A 19937-nucleotide genomic window follows, 5' to 3' on the forward strand; every position below is an offset into this window, starting at 1 on the left:
AGCACACATCAGCGGGTCAGTGAAAACCCAGGATAGAGGGAGTGAAATCTGTTTGAAGGTCAAGACCATGCCTTTTGTCCTTTGCATTTCCCCAGCAGCCCAGTGCCGGCCACACGGGGAGCGTGCAAATTAACTCGCGAACTGAACCGAAAAAGAGACAAAAGCGCCCACTCTTCATTTCCGCGCCAATCCTACTGAAGCCCCCAAGGGTTTCTTACTCTCCGGGAGGCTGAGCCCAGGGTGGAAGGATGTGGTGGGACAGAGCGGACCTACAGAGCGGGACGAAATGGGGGTGGGCCCGCGCGCGGGAGCGTCGGGGGAAAGGGGGTGGTCTCCAGAAGGGGGAGGGGAGAAAGCAGGGGGCGGGGAGAAGCAGGGCCCTTTAGGACGCGGCTGCAGCGCCCCGGACAGAAGCCCAGGAGTCGGTTCCTGTGCTCACGCCCCGCCACCTGCCCGCTCTCTCGCCCCGTCGCGCTCCCCGTGGCCAACATGCTGCCGAAACTGGGTGGCCCCGCGCTGCCGCTGCTCCTGCTCCTGCCGCCGCTGCTGCTGCTGCTGCTGGGCGCCGGCGCGCACGCCGAGGTGCTGTTCCGCTGCCCGCCCTGCTCGCCCGAGCGCCTGGCCGCCTGCAGGACCCCGTCGGCCGGGACCGGGCGTTCCTGCGTCGAGCTGGTCCGCGAGCCGGGCTGCGGCTGCTGCTCCGTGTGCGCCCGTCTGGAAGGCGAGACATGCGGCGTCTACACCCCGCGCTGCGCCCAGGGGCTGCGCTGCTATCCCCACCCCGGCTCCGAGCTGCCCCTGCAGGCGCTGGTCCAGGGCGCCGGCACTTGCGAGAAGGGCCGCGACTCCGAGGGCCCCGAGCAGGGTGCAGGTAACGCGGGGGAGGAGCACTAGTTGGGAGAAGCCAGGAGGGCAGCGTGGGGCCGGGCTGGTGGCTGCTCCGCAGGGCAGGACCTCAGAGACCATGTTAGCGGAGGTAGCGCGGGGTCCTTGGCCAGCTTCGGGGAACTGTTGGGAGCGGGACCTGAAAGCCAAGCCCGCGAGGGGACTGGAGTTGGAGCGCAGGGAGGAGCCTGGCTAGTTATCTGTGGGGAGGAAAGGCACCTCTGTTATAGTGGTTTCCCCGGGTGGAAAGTACCCTGACTTCTATGGGGGGGGGGGGGGGTTACTGGGATGGAGGGGGTTGGTCAGATCCGTAGGAGTAGGGCCTGAGGGTTCTGGAAGGGTCCCGGTGGAAGGCGCTGCTGGGGGGTGGAGGTGGCGGGTGCCCGTGACACAGGGGACCTCACGTGAAAGAGGGGACCTCCCGTGAAAGGGGTGCAAGGAGAAGGCAGTGCAAGGAGAAGGCAGTGCAAGGAGAAGGCAGTGCGCGTGCAGGAACTCCTGCCACTGGAAGTGTGAGGTGGGAAGAAAGGACTTGTTGGTACTTGGCAAAGTGGGCTTCTTAGAGGTAAAAAAAAAAAACCCCGGATGCCGCTGTTTTCTCACATAAACAACGAAAAGGCTCCTACTACTGCTACGTTGGATGGAAAAATACAAGAGGGGCAGGCATTTGGGGGGCGAGGAAGAGACCTCAGCAGTTGAGTCACTGTAACTGAAGCCGGGTCGCCAGGTGCAGTCCTGGCCGGGCAGCCATACTGCCGGGTGTAGCACCTGGGCCCCCACTTGGAAGCTGGAGGCTGCGCGCCTGGGCGGTGGGCGCAGCTGCTCTAACCGGAGGGACGCGTATCCATCGCCCCCCTCCCCACCGCCCCTCATTCTAATTTGACAAGACTTCCTATCCGATAGAATGGGAACCCTGAGATTCTTTGCAAGGGGCCCTCATCTCCCCAAAATGTTTTTGAGGGACACAACCAAACTATAAGGACCTCATTTGTTTTTTGTATGTTTTTAACATTACAACAGCCTCCTGCCACAGTGGTCTGGAGGAAGCTGTAATTATTTTCTTTCCTCTTGGAGACAGTGGTAAAGTGTGTCCACTGCCTGTTGTTTAAAAAGCCAGGGAGTCTGACCAAGTTTCTGAAACTTGAAAAAAGAAAAAAAGAAAAGAAAAAGTGAAAACATTCTTGCTTCGCAGTTTCTGGTCATTGTACAACTGTTCCCCACCCCCACTCAGGCTCACACACACCCTCTCTCCCACCTCCCCCCACTGCCCCTCTAGCCCACTATTGTTTCCCCGTGTTGTCCTTGAGAATGGACTTAGGGGTCAGAGTTGAAATCTTTTCCTATTTCTCTGGCGCTTTTTGACCTTGAGTGCAGAGCAAGTGCGGGCTTCCTCCGAGCAGACTCCAAAGGAAACACCTCGGTCCCTTCCTTCTGCCTCTGGCTCACTTCCCTCGCAGCCTGCTCAGAGTGAGCCCTCCCATCCTGCTTCTCTTAGAAAGTAATACTAAACGGAAAGAGGCTTGGCGAAGCCCCTCTCACTGTGGGCGCCTATCCCTCAGTCCTGCGTTTCTCCCCCATCACCCCCTCGCACCTCGGGGTCCACCGGGGAGATACTGCGGTTTCTGACCTGACTCGGACAAACTGAGCATCTTTCTCAGCAGGGTCAGCTTTGCAAAAGGCCTTCAAGCTTATAGAATCTTTTGGATTTTGACTGTTTTTAATAAAGTGCGTGGCACATGTCCTTCCTAAACGTTTTACTATTTTTCTTTCACGCTTCATACCTCTTACTCTCAGCCTGAAAGCCACCCTCCAGCAGCAGGTTAGGGTCTTCAGAAGGGAACAGATGCAGAGCCTCTCCTGTCCGGCCTCCCTGGAGCCTGGAGCCCGAGGGGGGAGTAGTCAGAGGAGCCGGGGGACAATGAGGTCAGTGAGTTCATGGGAAGAATGCCCCTCTGGATTTTCATCCTGGATATGGTACTCCTCCCCCCGCCCCCCCCCCCATTAGCCCCAGCTGCCTCCTCAGCATGTGCTCCCGACTGGTAAGGGGACAGACGCCATCGTGGGGGTAGAAGCCCAGTGGGCACATTGGGAAGAAATGACAAGAGCAGGGTGCCTGAGGCCTGAGTAGGGCTGGGGGTGATGAGGGCACTGCGGGGAGAAGCCTGGGCCTGCAGGGTGTCAGGAGGAGAGAGGGGCACGTTTTGAGGCTTCTGTGCTCAAGAGGGTCTTGGGCTGGGGCAGGAAGTGGGCACTGCATAGAGAGCGCTGGGGTCTGACTTGGGTGGGGCCGGTGACTGAGCTTGGCCCAGAAGAGACCTGAACGTTGAAGGCTGCTGCCTCCTACTCTCCCCGATCCTTTCTCCTCCCCCATCTGAAGAGTGAGCCTCCCCCTCCCCCACCCCAGCCTGCATTCCTCTTTTGAGCAGGTTGCTTTTGAGAATTTTAAACATACCCTCTCGGTTTTGAGGCAGCAAACCCCAGCAGTTCCGGCTTCACGCTTAGCTCTTTTGTCTTTGTTCCCAGGGCTCAGGGGCTGTGTCGCTGGCTTTCTGGGAGTGGGAGGGATGCAAGGGGGTGGGAGAGGGGAGAGGCACTTCAGCGGGTGCTGAGCCTGCATCCCCTGGGGGTAATGGGCTGGGACTTGATGAGTCAAAGAAACCAGAAGTCAGATTGGGGTATTGGAGTGGGTGATCTGGAAGAAAGATGAGAGAGAGGGACCGTGAGGTCTGTGTGAACCCTGCACTTAAAGGTGTGGGGGGGGGGGTTGGCGGTGGACTGGGCAGAAGTGCCTGCAAACGTTGGAGAAGAGGGTTTGCACCAGGCCAGGTCCTTTCAGAATTCAAGGCCTCCCTCAGCAGCTCCCTGCCTCCTTCCCGACCCTGTACAATGCTGGGGATTATGCCCAGGGGCAGAGCCGCCCAAGTGGCTACATATAAAGGTGCTATAGAACTGAGCAGCCATTCACAGTCCTGGTCTAGGTGAGCAGGCAGGCCTGGGGGGGCGGGGGCGCCACACAGACTCTGCTTCTGCAGTTGCTAGGGGAGGAGAAAGGGGGCAGAGGCAGATACAGATTTACAGTGAGTGGTTCAGTGCAGTTCAAAAAAAGGGACAAAAGCAACGGGACTTCTGGTTCAAAGCACTGCTTTGCATCTTGTCTTGCATAAATTTGCATACTGAGTTCAACATGGTAAAATAAAATAGACTTAGGGAAGGAGTGAGACCCACTGTCACTGATTGCTAACACCACTATCTGCCCCTCCCGCCACCTCCCCCACCCCCACCCCCCTTCTGGACAGGGCACGCAGAACTAACTCTGCTAAAGCTGCTCCCCCTGAGTCACCGCCCCATTGAGGGGAGATGGGGGAGTGAGGGGGCTATTCCTGGATCCCTTTTCTTGGTTATGGGGATCAAGCAGGGGTTGCTCTGTGCTCTCTGGCCTTGGAGGTGGGGCTGGCCTGGAGGCCGTGGTTTGATAGGTCCTGAACCTGCTAGTCTTGGTCTGCCAATTGTGCTAGGCAGTGGTTCTCAACCTTCCTAATGCCGCGACCCTTTAATACAGTTACTCATGTTGTGGTGACCCCCAACCATAAAATTATTTTCGTTGCTACTTCATAACTATAATTTTGCTACTGTTATGAATCGTAATGTAAATATCCGATATGCAGGATGTATCTTCATTGTTACAGATTGAACACAAGTAAAGCCTAGTGATTAATCACAAAAACAATATGTAATTATATATGTGTTTTCCGATGGTCTTAGGCGACCCCTGTGAAAGGGTCATTCGACCCCCAAAGGAGTCGCGACCCACAGGTTGGCGACCCACAGGTTGAGAATGCTGCTCTAGACCCTTCTCCGTGCCTCTCCCAACTGGGACCTGGTCTAAGCCACCTGCCTGAACTTGAGAAAATGGCATGGAAAACATATTGGCCCAGCCTTTCTTGGGATCCAATTAGAGGGAGACCATGTAGGTGATTGGGGACTGGGATGTTTGAAACAAATCGAATCCTTACATGAGGTGGGTGGTTGGCTGGCAGTGCAGGGCCAGGCTTTGTGGGTGCAGGGAGTGACCATTTCCCCCCAAGAGGGTTAGGTCTAGGACTGCTTCTGCTGAAACCAAGCACAGAGGAGTGAGGTTAGTTATCCTTCCAGTCCACCAGGGGAGCTGGCGATCTGTTGGCAGATGCCCCGGGCCCCTCCGCTTCTTCTTGCTATTTCTGGCCAGCATTTTGCTGAGGTGGCAGGCAGCCGCCAGGAGATGGGTTATCCTCCCATCTGTTCTTATCTTGTTATAAACTGGCTTCTTTGCCTGCTTTGCCAACTTCTGTCTCTGGCATCCTTTTGAGGGAGGCTTTTTGCCTCCACTTCGTAGGTGTGGGACTTGAGCTTCGTCAAGAGCACCTTAGCAGGTAAGTAATAGGATGAGAGATAAACCTGGCTGGATACCTTTCCTCTGACTAAGGGGAACTGTTGGCAAAAAAAAAAAAAAAAAAAAAAAGCCTTTGACCCTGTCAGCTAAAAGGTTTGTTCCTGGACACCTGCAGGTGCAGGTGAGTACGAGTCTCGCTTCATCACGGCAGGTTCAGGTTCAGTTATTTGCATGCCCTTGCCTCCTTCACCTGGCCCGAATCCTGGAGCTTGGGGACTTCAGAAATGGAAGTGGCCAGTGTGCAGCTGTCGGGAGAGAAAAAAGGGTCCAAGGTGGGCTCCTGAAGTGAAGAACTGGAGGGCAGGAGGGACCGAGAGAGATGAGGGTGGGAGCATCCTAGCCTGTGCAGGCCTGTCCCTGAGAACCCGAGTGGGGATGGGCGAGGGCCTTCCCCGTTAGTGAAATAGGCATGATTGCATGTCTTTTCTTTCCATTTTAAAATCTATTTGAAACATTTACACTGAGGTATATTTGTAGTACTTGCTTACCCCATCTTTTTTTTTTTTCAATTACAGTTTATATTCAATATTATTTTGTGTTGGTTTCAGGTGTATAGTGGTTAGACAATCATATACTTTATAAAGTGTTCCCCCCAATATTTCCAGGACCCAGCTGGCCCTGTGCATAGTTTTTACAATATTATTGACTATGTTGTGTCTCTTGCATGGAATGCATGTGAGGGCAACTGTGTTAGTGGACAGTGTCTGGCGCATAGCTTCTCACACACGTTGTGCCTTGGTCTTGGCAAGTGACGTCTCCTTTCTGATGCTCAGCTAGTGGGCCTTGAACATGAAGGCCAACTGGCTGTGTCAGGCAGGCCACTCATCACTAAGGTTTTACCATGACATGTATGGGCCCAGTCAGAGATATATTTTCTCTGAGCTTCAGTTTCCTTATCTGTAAATCAGGAATTGATAGAACCAGCTCCATTGGGTCATGCCTGCACATGAGTGTGCGTGTGTGTGTGTGTGTGTGTGTGTGTAAAGAGAAATCATACATAAAAAGCTTAAGCACTTGGTTTTTTTTAAATTTTCTTTTGTAATGAGTCACTTGATTTCTACTTCTTCACCTAGAAAATAGAAACATCCATATCTCTGACCTACTTCACAGGCAGTAGTGAAGCCCTATGCAGAGAGGGTAAGGAAATGATACTCTAAATGAGGATAAACCCAGGCGACCATAAACAATGGTTTGAAGTCAGCAGCCTTGCACTTTTTATGGACCAGTTAGGCAATGCTCTTTGGGGCCCATACGCTAATGTCTGGGACTGACCATTCTTGGTATGGGAGCTTCGCTCAGTAGTGCCCAGATGGGGTGGAGGGACGGTGGGGGGACAGAGTTGGGGATCCTGGGTACTTGTGCTGGCCTTGCTGCTCAGAAACAGGTGACACAGGGCTGGGCCTTGCCTTCCCTGCCAGCCAACCTATAGGATCAGGCCCCCGGCTGCTGTGATCTGGCGACTGGAGGCCACATCTGGGGTGGGAAGCTGCCTTTTCCACAGGAAACCTGCAAGGACTCGGGCTTCGGAACAATGGGGTCATGCTCAGCCGGCCCTAGCACACTTAGGATGTAGGGCACGTGCGAAGGGGGCATTTTATTGAGGTGTCAGAACCAGCGAAGACCCCATGGTGCCCGTTTCCTGCTTCAGGAAAAGGGGCTTTCCGGTCCATCCTGACTGAGCCAAGGGTGCCGGAAAGTTGAACGTGATCCTGGCAAAGAAACTGGATGTTCCCTCCAAAAAAGTGACGTTTTCTTACTAGGAGCCTCCAGAGTTTACCTCACTTTTGGGGGAGGGGGGGCTTAAGGGGGGTTGTTGGGGTGGTAAATGGTCTCAGCGGGGCTGTCGAGAGCAGGAGTGCTTTTGGGATGCTGGAGTTTGTCCGAATGTTTGCTGCATCTGTGTCCCGGGAGCCCTGGGAGGGGCAGCCTGTCTGGGAACAGTGATGGCTGTTCTCAGGCATCGATGGAGGTGAGGCCTCAGGAAGCAGAGGAGATGGATGCTGAGCCTTCATGGGCCAGCGTGTGCTCGTGGGGAGGCCCAGCACAGCGGGGACAAAGCACAGCATTGCGGCTGGGAATCGGGGGTGGCCGGTCCCCTTAGACTCTGGGTCCACTTTGCAGGTGGGTAGTCCATCCAGAGAAATGTCTTTGCTTTCAGGTTCCAGAGTAACTGCCCTCCCCCCACTCCCCTCCCCAAAGAGCAGAGTGTATGGACTATAGGACTCGTTTTTCCACGGACATCCCCCTAGGCCTCTCCCCCACTTGGCTCCTAACCATCGGCCCAGGCCTGTTCCTGAACAAAGCCTGGCTGGGCTCCTGGTGCCAGTCAGGACGCAGGGAAACCTTGCTTAGAAAGCTGCTCCCCCGGAAAGAAGTACAGAGTGGACTGTAGTCCGGAATTGTTTCTCTTTGCTCTTTTTTGTAGGGGGAGGGGGACATTTGGCCGTCTTTCAGGCCCCTCTGGCCGCCAGCCCCACATCTCTTCCTGGCTGTTGGGAGGGAGCAGGAGAGAGATTGGGGAGGGGGGGCTGGCAGGCCTCCAGCTGGGTCCAGGAGAGCTGGCCCACAGGCTCTGGTTAAGTTGGCCAGAGAAGAGCCTGGGGAGGTTTCTAATTAGTGGATGGGTATAGGTGTGTCAGCCTGTGTTCATTCAAGGAACTGAGCTCAGGGAGCCAGGAGGCTGGGGAGGGGAGGGCGCTGAGCCCAGGAAGGCCTATTAATTTGGGGAGGTGGGGGTGGAGATGAGGCATGAGGAGCTTGCTCAGCGTGTCCATTTTGATAGGAGTGAGGAGAGGGGGACCTTCCAGCTGGAGGAATCTGAGTTGGATTGTGGGGGTGCAGTGAGCACAGGGGCAACCTCAAAGGGTAAACGGCAAAGCAATGATAATTAATTTTTTTTTTCTTAGACAAGTCCATTTCTACCAACGTGTCCGTAGGTTTTGTTTTGTTTTTTTTTTCTTTTTCATTTCTGTTTTAGCCTCAGGAATCTCCCCACTTGACAGATGAAGAAATTATGTATGGCTGCATTCAGGTTCAAAGCCAAGGCAAGCACAGACCATCACGTATGGACCAGAATGGAGTCCAGGTCTCCAGCTTCTCATTCCAGGGCTCTGTTCCATCAGAGGCTCACAGGCAAAGAAGCAGTGGATTATATACTGCTGCCTGGAAAAGCTCCCTTTCCCCGGGAGGTAGTAATTAAGGCATAACTTCTCAAAGATGTCCCTCTCTGCAGCTCCCCAGGATATTGCTTTTAGGTCTATTGTCTTGACTTCTGGGTGGAGGTGCCAAGTTGCCTCTGGTTGGTGAGTGCCTGAGGCCAAGATAAAATGTAAATGACAATTCCCTGGTGCCCTGCCCCAGCCACCGATAAGGCTGGGTAGTTTCTATAGCAACAGTGCAGCAGTGGAAGGGGGTGTGTCAGGCAGGATAAAGCTGGAAGGGGATGGAATGGGTTTACTGGAGGCTGTTGAGGAGGGGTTCCTTCACTGGGAAGAGAGGTCCTGTGGAGATGGGGAGCGGGTGAGGTGCTGGGGAACAGGAAATGAAGTGCTGGGGTTAAAAGGTCTGGTTGAAAGTCTGCCTTTAGGTGATGCCAAGTGACCAGAGGCCATTCTGGTTGGTTAAGAGCTATGACGCTAAACAGCCTGGGTTTGGTTTTTGGCTCTGCCATTGCCTACGTGACTTTGTACTGTTGGCCTCAAACCATATGACTTTTTTTTTTTTTTTGTCAAATGTGAGAGCGGATGGAAGTTATCGGCCTCATGCAGTTGATAACACCAAGTTATGTCCACAAACCACTTAACACAAACTCACTGTTAGAGGCTCAGATGTGGTCATGCATGTTCTGATCCCTCCTTCCTTCCCCCTCTGGACTCCACACACAGAGCAGAAGGGGAATCCACATGCCTGGCTTTGGATGTTTTCTGATTGGCCAAGTTTATAAAGAAGAGATACTTAAGAATCCTGGTCCGCAGTGTGGCTTCTCCCACAGATGTGGCTTACGTGGGCGCTGCCTTTTGCCTGGAAAATCCAGAATGGAGTCAGTGGTGGAGGGTTTTCCAGTGGGCAGTCGTGGCCTTCAATGCCACTGTCCCTCGTTACGGTTCTACCAGTGGCTGACGGCTGGCCATGGCCCACGTATGCCCCAGAGGAGAGGACTCTCACTTGGCTCTGCTGGTTGCCTCTGGTTCCGTTTGCTGCCTCGAGACCGGCTGAGCACTACCCAGGGAGACAGCTAATGTGATGCAGTCTTTCATCAGACAAAATCCATGAACTTGTGGTTGAAGAGAAAGGAAAGCATGGTGACCTATTTAAAGGTACTTATTTATATTCAAGATGCTTCTTGTGCTGGCTTAAGAGTGTGGCCGGACATCCTGGACATCTCTGCAGGTTTTTAGTTCCTTTTTGCATCCTCCGGGTTCAATTTGTCAGGCCTGGAGTATCTGACAACAGCCTTATTGGGATGGAGAAGAGGCAGTCGGAAGGGGGAGGGTGGTAGCAGAGAGGTGAGTAGGAGCCAGTTTTTATTCCTCTATGAGAGCTGGTCTGCCAGGTCACACCATTGGAACTGAGCATAGAGACGATTGTTTGGGTCCTGGGAGAGGGAAGTCTCTTTCCTCCCCCATCTCATGCTTCTGTTTGCTCTTTGCCTTTCTGTACTCCTAACCACTCCTGCTGCTCTGGGGCCTAGATGGTCAGGGGAGGGGCCAGGAAAGTGAGCCATGGTGGTACTCTAGGTGGGAGAGTGGTACTCTAGCTAAGATGCTCTCTGGATAGTCAGCTTTCCTGATGTTGAAACATTGATTGAGCACATACTATGTGCAAATTCTGAGACTAACTGCACAAAAATGCAGCTGTCCTTGCACTTGCCTTGTGATCCTGGAGGGCAGTGAGAAAAGCATTTGAAAAAGTTGAATACTATCTAAGAAGAAACCAAGTCAGTGGAGATGTACACAAAGCTAATGCAAGTAAAAGGAAGTTCTTTTTGCCGTTTGACCCAGGCTCTTGGGAAGAGCCTGATGTGAAAAAATGAGAGTCCTTTTTGGAGAATAAAGTCACAGAAGTAAGAGAAGCACATCTAATGGACATTTGCTTCTTTAGTCTGGGAAGAGGAAAAGCACATCCTCCTCCTTCCAAAAAAGGAAATTGAGCGCACAGAACGGCTCCCTTCCTGTACTCCTTTCATTCTCATTCTCATTCTCATTCTCTCTCTCTCTCTCTCTCTCTCTCTCTCTCTCTCTCTCTCTCTCGATCTCTGGAAGTTAAGTCCAAGTTTGTGTCTTCAAGAAGTTTCCATTCTTTGGAGGAGGAAGGAAAAGCATGGACCCACGGCTTTTTGCCAGTGCACTCAGGCTAGGGAGCTGGGAAGGGAGTTGGGTCCAAATACAAGAGTGCTTGGCCCAGGGAGGCCCCTCCTCAACTCAGTCAAGGGCCTTCAGACACTTGGAGTTCCTATTGTCCATCTTCCTTCTTCCTCCAAATGTTCCTCCTAAACTGAACCAGAGGAAGAATGTGCAAATTGTCACTTGTTTTAATTCTTTCCCATGAAACTCTTGGATGGCTTCTAACCTGGATCTCTCCTGTTTCAGTGTAAGGCTGTTTCCTCTTTTGTCCTCAAGGAGCCAGAACAGGTGTCTCCCTTCTACTGGGCATGGCTGGCCCTTCGGCATCCACCTACTGAAAGACTTTTGGGTCCAGTTGCTAGTAGTTTGCTCTAATGAACATTGTTGTGCGTGTGCCCTTGCACACATGTTCAGAGGAGCAGAATTGCTGGGTCAGGCACATTCCCCCTGCTCCCGTAGCCTCCGATCCAGGTTTGCACCGAAGCACACTCTGTCCTCACTTGGGCCTTCAGCAGGTGGGTCACCGTGCCAGGTTCTTGGGTGGCTTTATTTGAACCAGAGGAGCAGTGTTTGGGAACCATGGGAAGGAGTAAGCTGATAGTACTGTTTGCCGTCTTGATATCAATTTCTCTGGCTCTTCAAGGACAGCCTGGCTCGCGGAGTCCTGGAGGACCTTGGCTGAATTTGAGCTTGTTTTTGTTTTCTCAAACTGTCTGTCTTCGCCCTGACCCTCCCCGGGTCTTGGTGATTCCAGGAATGACCCTGGTGTTTATAAAGCAGCCCTGGGGGAGTGCACAGGCAGGGAGGCTCTGCAGAGGCTGCGCTATTTCTGCTCACTCAGGAGACGGCGCTGTGAGGGCATGCCCCAGGAATCCCCACGATGCCTGGCCAAGAAGGGCTCCTCTGCGTGCATCCACGCACACACGTGTGCCTGTTTATGAACCTGCGGGTGAGAGGAACGAGCTTACTTGACTGTGTCTTTGCAAAGTGTGTATGTGAAGCCATGTCTCTGGAAAAGAAGAGGCATCTTTCTCCCATCGCCAAGCAGTTCTTCAGGAAATGGAGGCAGGAGAGAGAATCACAGAGGAACGGGGCCCTGCAAAGCCAGAGTTTGATCTTGGTCTAGGCTGCTGTCTGAAATTCTGAGGCTGGAGTCTAGGACGCCATTTTTAGATAGCTCTTCAGTGGATTTCTGATGAACAGCTATGTTTGGGAACCAGTCAGCTCATCAAGCTCCCGGAATTTGTAGATGAGCACACTGAAGCTCACACATCTTAAATTCCTTGCTGGCATCACTCAGAGTCCAGGCTAGGTAACATCACAAACACAGCCAGCACCGTTCTTCCTACCATACTAGATCCATTGGCCAAGGCTTTGAGTTGGGAACCATTTTTCAGACGTGAGAAGTTAGAGCTCAGGAAAGTTACAGAGCCTGGCCAAAATGATGGTTGGGTCCTAAGTGGCAAATCTAGGACTGGAAGGAATTCAGGGCTCTTGACTCCCAGAGTTCTTTGTCCAGTTGGGCTTATTAATGAATTATCCACTGCCATGGATGTTAATAGAGAAGTTTTCCAGGGGGGAGGGAGATTACAGTATTTATTAATTTGCCCAACATACGTTAAGGTTAAGTGCTTTTTGGGAGAAATCATCAAAGAAGGATGGAGCCGGGAAGGCAGCCAGCATCCTCTTGGCCTGTTAGCCGGAATCCACTGGTGAAGGGCTATGACCTGTTGAAGGAGGTAAACCCATTGGAGGGAACAGCAGATTCATGGCTGCATTAGATCATCTCTATGGTATCACCTGCTCTCAGATGTTCACATAACCATGAGACGGTCTAAGGAGAAAGTTGGGAGATGACTAGGTTTTTTCAGAAGAAAGACAAGAAAGGAGATCTGTTGTGAAGATGTGTGATGGTTCTGGAAAAAGGTCTCCTTTTCTCACCACGCCTCACACTTGAAGCAGGAGGGACTAGGGGTTGGTTGTAGATCCTAAGGTCTCCCATAGATCTGGAGTTGCCCACTGTCCAATGGAGCGCTGAGGTCAGAGCGTCACACTAGGAGAAAATGAGGTTTCCTGAGTGCAAGGATCTGCTGGACACAGGTTCTCATTCATTGAATAAGGCCATCAGCGCTATAAAACCAGGGTATGAAATCTTCAAAGCTCTTTATCCTGGAGCGTCAGCTCCCAGCTCTCCCTCCTTGGCTGGCTTAGTGAGGCTGGGGCAGGGGATAGTGTATGGACCCCTGCCAATAGTGAAGCCCCTCTGATGAGGGCAGAGAGGTTGAGCATGCTCTTATAGACTCAGATGGTAGTCCTGGGTGTGCTATCTGTAAAATGGGGACAACTTGTCCATCTCTACCTATTCCACCAGCCTTTCTCATCTCCAGCTGTCCTCTAGGCGCCTAAGGTGGGAAGGTGTGGCCACACACCTGAAGCAGGATGGGACTTCTCCAGGCTCTGACAGCCCTCCCCAAACAAGACTGGGACTCTGCTCTGCCTCTGTGTCTCCCCCACTTCTCTCTGGAAAAGCTTGACCTTCCGTATATAATCAGTGTTGACCTATTTCCTGGGAATCTGTGTAGAGAACAGCCAATGCTTACTAATCCCCTGGGGACAACCTCTGCACGGGCCTTGGGTGGGGTCCCTCTATGTCATCTCCAAGCCCAAAGCCTTTTCCAGCTATGTGACTTGGCTCACTAAGAACTTTTTTTTGGAGTAACCTTTGCACTGTAGCCCACGGAGCTGCATACATAAGTGGTTACTTAATAAATATTATTCTGACCCTAACTCTCTTAGGCAGAAAAAATGCAACTTGATATTTTTGTGTTGAGCAAATTCCATCTCTAGCTGGAGTTCTGCATCTGGAATGTTTTCCTGAGGACGGCTTCTGTCACCCGTGCGAGTGCATGGGAAGAACTTGGTGATGTGCGGTAATGGCCTTGTCTGCCCGAGTGTGGGAGGCGGTGTGGGCACTCCCTCCCTCAGGGTGGCAGGGAGGGGGGGATGGAAGCAGCTCAGAGCTAGCCTCAGTGCACTGTAAATGCACGCAGCATCTCGGAAGCCTCCTGGCCACCCACTGAAGGTGGCTGCTCTTTGTCTGCATTTTACTGATGAGCGACAGAGGCACAGAGAGCTTAAGCAACTTACCTGGGGCTGCACAGCTAAGTGGTGAAACAGGGACTCAGGCGATTAGAGTTGGAAGTCTGAATTCTTGAACCTCTTTGGCTGGGGATAGCAACAGTCAAGGAATGAGGCTTTCCCAGTCCACAGTGCGTTCTGGTCTCCACCCAGTCAGTTAGTTTATTCCCCTTCCCAGGGCTTTATTTCAAATGTGGAGTGTCAGCATGTGCGGCAGCAAACCAGGCCCGTGGATGTCCTCATCTGATTGGCATGTTCGTTGGCAGGGGTGAGATCAATACAGGAATGGGAGGAAACATGCCTTTGAATCCAGGTGGCCTCTGTGTGGGTGGACAAGCTGATCTTCACCTCAGAGAGGTGGGGGCATCTCGGGACAGCTCCTCCGGGGAGAAGCCTGTCCGAGAGACCCCGTCTTCTGTACCTGGATCCGAGCTTCCTTACTGACTTTTGTGGGCCCGAGACATTTTTGCCTTTGGGGACCCCTTCCTCCATAAGAAATACTCTAAAATCATATTTTATAACTGTGTCTTATGGCTACAAACGTGTCAGTGTTATATATGAAGACATTTTCTTGGAACTAAAAGCTTTTTCCTTCTGATTTTAAAAGATATCGAAACACTCGCTAGACATCTGGGCACTGTGCCTGCTGTGCCTAATGAATGAGCCAGCCCTGCGTAGAGACTGCAGCACACACACTCATCTGGGGCCTCTCTTCATCAAACTTGTTTCCAGGCTCACGGAGGGCCTGGCCTTGTCCTGAGCGCTGACCCCTAGGACTTGTCCGAGGGATGCATCTTCGGCCCCTGCAGTGGTTTGAGCACTGGAGCTGGGCACACAATAGGAGCTTTTCTCTGTTGTTGACTGATGGGCAGTTTAAGAAAGTTGAAAGGGACTTAATGGATGTTCCTTGGACAGATGTCAGGATGCGATAAGGTGAAACATCAAAGTTGAGCAGGTCGTCGTTCCTGTTCTTGGGGCTCCTGGTGCAATGGGGAACAAATCAGGGTACTGGGGTACGACTGTAGCAGCCTCAGGGGACCAACAGGAGGGGCAAACAGGCAAAGAAAGAGTCACAGCAGGGGGTGTTGGAAACTGTAAGTTCTGGTAGTGATGGTTCCACCTCCATGTTTTAAAATTTCACCCAATCCGTGCCCTTTCAGACCACAAATGATGAATTCCCTTATGGGTTAGTGACAGGTGACTCCGGGAGGTCTTTCTACCGGAGAATGATGGACCCCAGGAGGGACTCAAACCCCTTCCACGGTGAGGGCCTTGAAGACGCAGTCCTCCTTCTGTGCTCCACCTCCCAGGATGGAGGCAGAACAGAGCAGGCGTTTAAGGGAGGTGCTCATAGGGCCCACCTAAGAGTTGCTGTGAAGCGGAAATTGATCATCCATGAAGTCATTCAGCACAATTGCTTAGCTGTTAGTTCTCTTCGTCTCCCTTATTGTCAGGGCTCCAGACAGTCCCTGGAGGGCCCATCTCTCTGGAACTTCCTTGCTTCTCTGCAGATGATGACCACCCTGAGGTTGAGGACGGAACCATCGTGGGAGGTGGAGGCAGCGCCGGCCGGAAGGCCTTCACCTCAGGCATGAAGGAGATGGCTGTGCTGCGGGAGAAGGCCAACGACCAGCATCGCCAAATGGGCAAGGCTGGCAAGCACCCACCCGGCCCGGAGGACTCCAAGAAGCTCCGGCCTCCATCTCCCAGGGTCAGAGGGGGTCGGGTCTAGTTGGAGGGGTGGGAGGACATGTAGAGGGAGTCTCACAGTGGGGAGGGCACCCCAATAAGATCCGTGTTGTCAGCAGGCAAACAGGACTTCCCTGTTCTTCCCTTAACACATTCAGTGACTTTGAGGGCAAACAGCAGATCAGCATCTCTTTTGAGGGGCCTTAGTGTCTTTGGCTGTGAAATGGACGGGGCCTATGGTTTCTTGAAATCCCTTCCTTCTGAAACCTCCACATCTCTGCATGGCTTTGGAACATAGGTAGGAACGTGGATGCTAGAGGTGGTGATGGAGCCACCTGAGATTGCTCACTCGTGTTGTGATGTGCTCCCCTCCCTCGGCTTCACCTCCTCCTCTCTCCAGCCCAGCTCTACCTTCTTGGGTCTTGGCCCCCGATGGTTTATGGAAAAGAATGGAGCTTGGGCCATTCCTACTGGGCTAGGGTAGATGGATCCAGAGACAACCACCTGAATTCAGTCTTTGCAAGTAGATTCCATCTTGACCCCTGAGAGTCATTGACGCAGATGGAGGAGAGGAGTGAAAGCTCACAGCCATGCGACTTTCTTTCAGGGGTGGATGGGGCACACAATATGGTAGTGAGCTCACTGGGCCGGGGGTCAGAAGTCCCTCGTTCCACCAACTACCCGTGTGGCCTTGGGGAAGTCCCTTCCCATGCATGAGCTTCTTCCTGGGGTCGCTCCGAGGGCCATCTCTAAGCCTCCTCTGTGCCCGCCTGCACCCACAGACCCCCTGCCAGCAGGAACTGGACCAGGTCCTGGAGCGTATTTCCACCATGCGCCTTCCGGATGAGCGGGGCCCTCTGGAGCACCTCTATTCCCTGCACATCCCCAACTGTGACAAGAACGGCCTGTACAACCTCAAACAGGTGAGAAAGGATCTCCCCAAGCCTCTGATGTGCCTCGGTCCTGCCCCACACACCTGGAACCCTATGAGGTCTGAGAGCTGAGCTCCTAGAGCCAGGCCTCCCTCCCTGGCCTCCAGCCTGGCAGAGGCTGATTCCACTTACCCAGCTACCTGCCAGCCGTGCTCGGTGTCCAGGTTGGGAGGGAGCCTCTTGGAGAAGAGAGGTGGCTTGCACAGTGCTTCTCAGCCTTTATTGAGCATTCCTTACCTGGAGGTCATTCCCGGGCCAGACACCCAGAGACCGCCATTCAGAAGGTTGGGTGGGGACCAAGAGCTTGCATTTCTAGCAAGGTGCTAGGGCCTGCTGATGGCGCATAGACCACACTTCCAGAATCGTCGATTTAAACCGCTGACCAAGTAGCCTCTCTGATTGTTAAGGATCTCAGGGATGGAGGATCAGGATGGAGAAACGCCACTCAAAATATTTCTAAAAACCAGGAATTAGAGAACATTGGGGAAGTGTAAGTAAACCACCGGAAACCTTCTCCTAACCTCCCGCTTCGTTCTGGTGGCTTCTGATCACCGATGTGCACAGTATTTCCCCTGGACATTGTCAGTGTTGTTCACATAGCCACACAGTCTGTAGCGATGACTGTTAGTGGCTGTTCAATATTTGTCACTTGCCTTTTTTCCAGTCCACTCCTTTCCTCTTCCAGCTCATCGCCTGGATGGGGAGAACCAGCACATAGATGTGCTTCTCACTCCAGACAGAGCGAAGGCATGGGGGGGGGGGGGGTGGTTGGGAGGAAGGGGTGAGGAGTGTGGGCTCCACTGGACATCCTATTTTCAAGCAGCGGCAGCTCTGAGCCCTGGTCGCACACGCAGACCTGCTGGGCAGCTTTATAAACACCGGTGCCTGGGCCATACCTCCAGAGTTTCAGATTTTGTGAGTCTGGGTAGTTGCTGGGCACTGGGATTTTCAAAGGTCCCCTGGAGATCCTAGTGGACAGTCAGGACTGAGGGAGAGGTGGATGTGCAGAGCCAGGAGATGGGGTGTGGGGTTCTGCTGATCCTCAGTGGGGGTGTCTCACTTCCCCACCTCCTTGACAGGGCAGGCTCCTTGCCCCTCTCAGTGTCAGTCTAGCGTTTACCGCTATTTGTGCAGGTGCCCTCTGAATGTAAGCCAGCCACCTCATGGGGAGCTCAAGAAGAAATAGTGATCTCTTCTAAGCAAACAAACACACAGGCAGTGTGGGTAACTAAAAGGGTTTGTAAGAGTCATTCGTTTATGGCTAGAGCAGGGACCCCAGGGAGAATGCTAGGGTGGGTATGTCAGCGATGGCTCTGACTAGCTGTGTGATGATGGGCAAGTTCCTTACCCCGCCTGTGCCCCTGTATCATCATCTATAACAGCAGTTCTCAACCTGTGGGTCGCAACCCCTTTGGTGGTCGAACAACCCTTTCACAGGGGTCGCCTAAGACCATCCTGCATATCAGATATTTACATTACGATTCATAACAGTAGCAACTTTACAGTTATGAAGTAGCCGCAAAAATAATTTTATGGTTGGGTCACAACATGAGGAACTGTATTTAAAGGGCCAGAAGGTTGAGAACCACTGATCTATAAAGTGGTGACATAAAGAGCACTCACACAGTGGCTGTGAGAATTACATGAATATACGTGTTAGATATAAATTGTAACGAGCAGCATATAGATTGCTGACATGGTACCTGGCGCCTGGGAACACCTGTGCTAGTGTTGCCTTTGACCATTCAGTGGTTCTCAACCTTCCTAATGCTGCGACCCTTTAATACAGTTCCTCATGTTGTGGTGACCCCCAACCATAAAATTATTTTCATTGCTACTTCATAACTGTAATTTTGCTACTGTTATGGATCGTAATGTAAATATCTGATATGCAGGATGTATTTTCAGGGGTCGCGACCCACAGGTTGAGAACCGCTGTTACGAGCATCTTCATCTCATACTCTGATTAAACTCCATACTGGACCCCCAAGGAGGGACCTCCCTGCCACTAGGGGCTGAGTCCTTTCACCACTGAGTGTCCCCAGCAGCCTTGCACATCCAGTGCAGTGCCAGGGCCAGCAGCTTTAGGGTTAGCTATGCCCAACATGAGACTCATCCCTGCCCCCCTGAACAGGAAGCTGCATTTTAGCAAGTCCCCCTGGCGCACAGTGAAGCGGAGACACACCATGCTGCAGCCTGCTCAGTGCACAGGCTTGAGCGACATAATGAAAGCTGGCAGCTGCAGGGTGTCCTCCATGGCCTCTTCTCTCTCTTCAGTGCAAGATGGCTGTGAATGGGCAGCGTGGGGAGTGCTGGTGCGTGAACCCCAACACCGGGAAGCTGCTTCAGGGATCCCCTACAGTCCGTGGGGACCCGGAGTGTCATCGCTACTACAGTGAGCGGATGCAGTAAACCAGCCGGTGCCTGGCACCCCCCCGCCCCCTCTCCAAACACAGGCAGAGAGGAGAATGCTTGGGTGGTGGGTGGGGGAAGGCTTCCCAGGAGTTAACACATGTATTTATACTGGGAAAGAGACCGGCACAGCCTGGCACACCTGCTGCCTTGCCCCTCCCAGTAGGAGAGGCTGCAGCCCTTCTCCAGCCCCTGCTGGGAGGAAGGGTGCCTGCAGAGCAGAGCTGGGGTCCAGGTTTGGGAGGGGGAAGAAGAAATTTTTATTTTTGAACCCCTGAGTCTCTTTTACTTAAGAATAAAGAAAGGAAAAATAAATTGTGTGTCTTTTGCCTGAGTCTTTGGGGGCCCTCCGACATCTGGGGAAGTGGGAAAGGCCCAGCCTTGGTTTCTCATGAGACTGGAAGGAGAAGGATGGGGCAGGAGGAAGGCAGATCTCCCTCCAATGGTCTCGGCCTGTGGGAATTCAAGGTGTGGAGCCCTCACTTGTAACCCCAGGACCCAGTGTCTGCCTGGACCCCCAGCTGAGTCCCTGGCCCCCCACCTCCCCTGGGGTGGGCACTGGGGGAGGAGAGGTGGAGCAGGCGTCTGTCTTCCTCACGCACATTCAGATGATACTCCAAAGGGAGAAACACTGGAACTGGGGGCCTCTGGCCCCTCACATGAGAGCTCCCTTTTGCGAGGGGAGATGTCTGTTCAGCCCCCAGGGACGGAGTGGGCTGCTGTGGGCCAGTGCTTTCACAGACGTGCTGCCTCCGAATCCAGGGGTGGCTCCCTGAGGGGCCCACGTCACTGGACCCAGAACATCAAATATTAAAGAGCCCAGAAGACTGAGACGCCCCCTTTCTGAAGCAGAATTCCATGCAGGAGCTCTACACACTTCGTTCTGTGGGGCTCAACCCCTGGGTAACTACAGGGGCCTGCTGACTGCAGTGGGCCATGGGGGAAGGCAGACACTGCCCAGCCCTCCTCCCTCCCCCAGCACGTGCAGAGCCCCACTTCCATGTGACCCCCTCTTCTGGGTCAGGGTCTGAGTCCTTCCTGCCACAGGAGGTGACGGGCAGCTCCGGAGAGGCAGAGGACACCTGGTCCTTACCTGGGCGAGATGAGCAG

General features: G+C 53.1%; 1 protein-coding gene across 1 annotated transcript; it reads left to right on the forward strand.

The window, feature by feature from the left end:
• The first annotated feature begins 373 nt into the window (after window positions 1–373).
• On the forward strand, window positions 374–19142 carry IGFBP2 (insulin like growth factor binding protein 2). The gene is made up of 4 exons (XM_081096054.1): window positions 374–871; window positions 15306–15505; window positions 16266–16406; window positions 18693–19142. Exons 1-4 carry the CDS (start codon window positions 490–492, stop codon window positions 18825–18827), a joined length of 858 nt encoding a protein of 285 aa, XP_080952180.1. The 5' UTR covers window positions 374–489; the 3' UTR covers window positions 18828–19142.
• Window positions 19143–19937: the final 795 nt, after the last annotated feature.

This window comes from Myotis nattereri (assembly GCF_964212035.1).
Source record: "Myotis nattereri genome assembly, chromosome: 7".
Taxonomy (NCBI): Eukaryota; Metazoa; Chordata; class Mammalia; order Chiroptera; family Vespertilionidae; genus Myotis; species Myotis nattereri.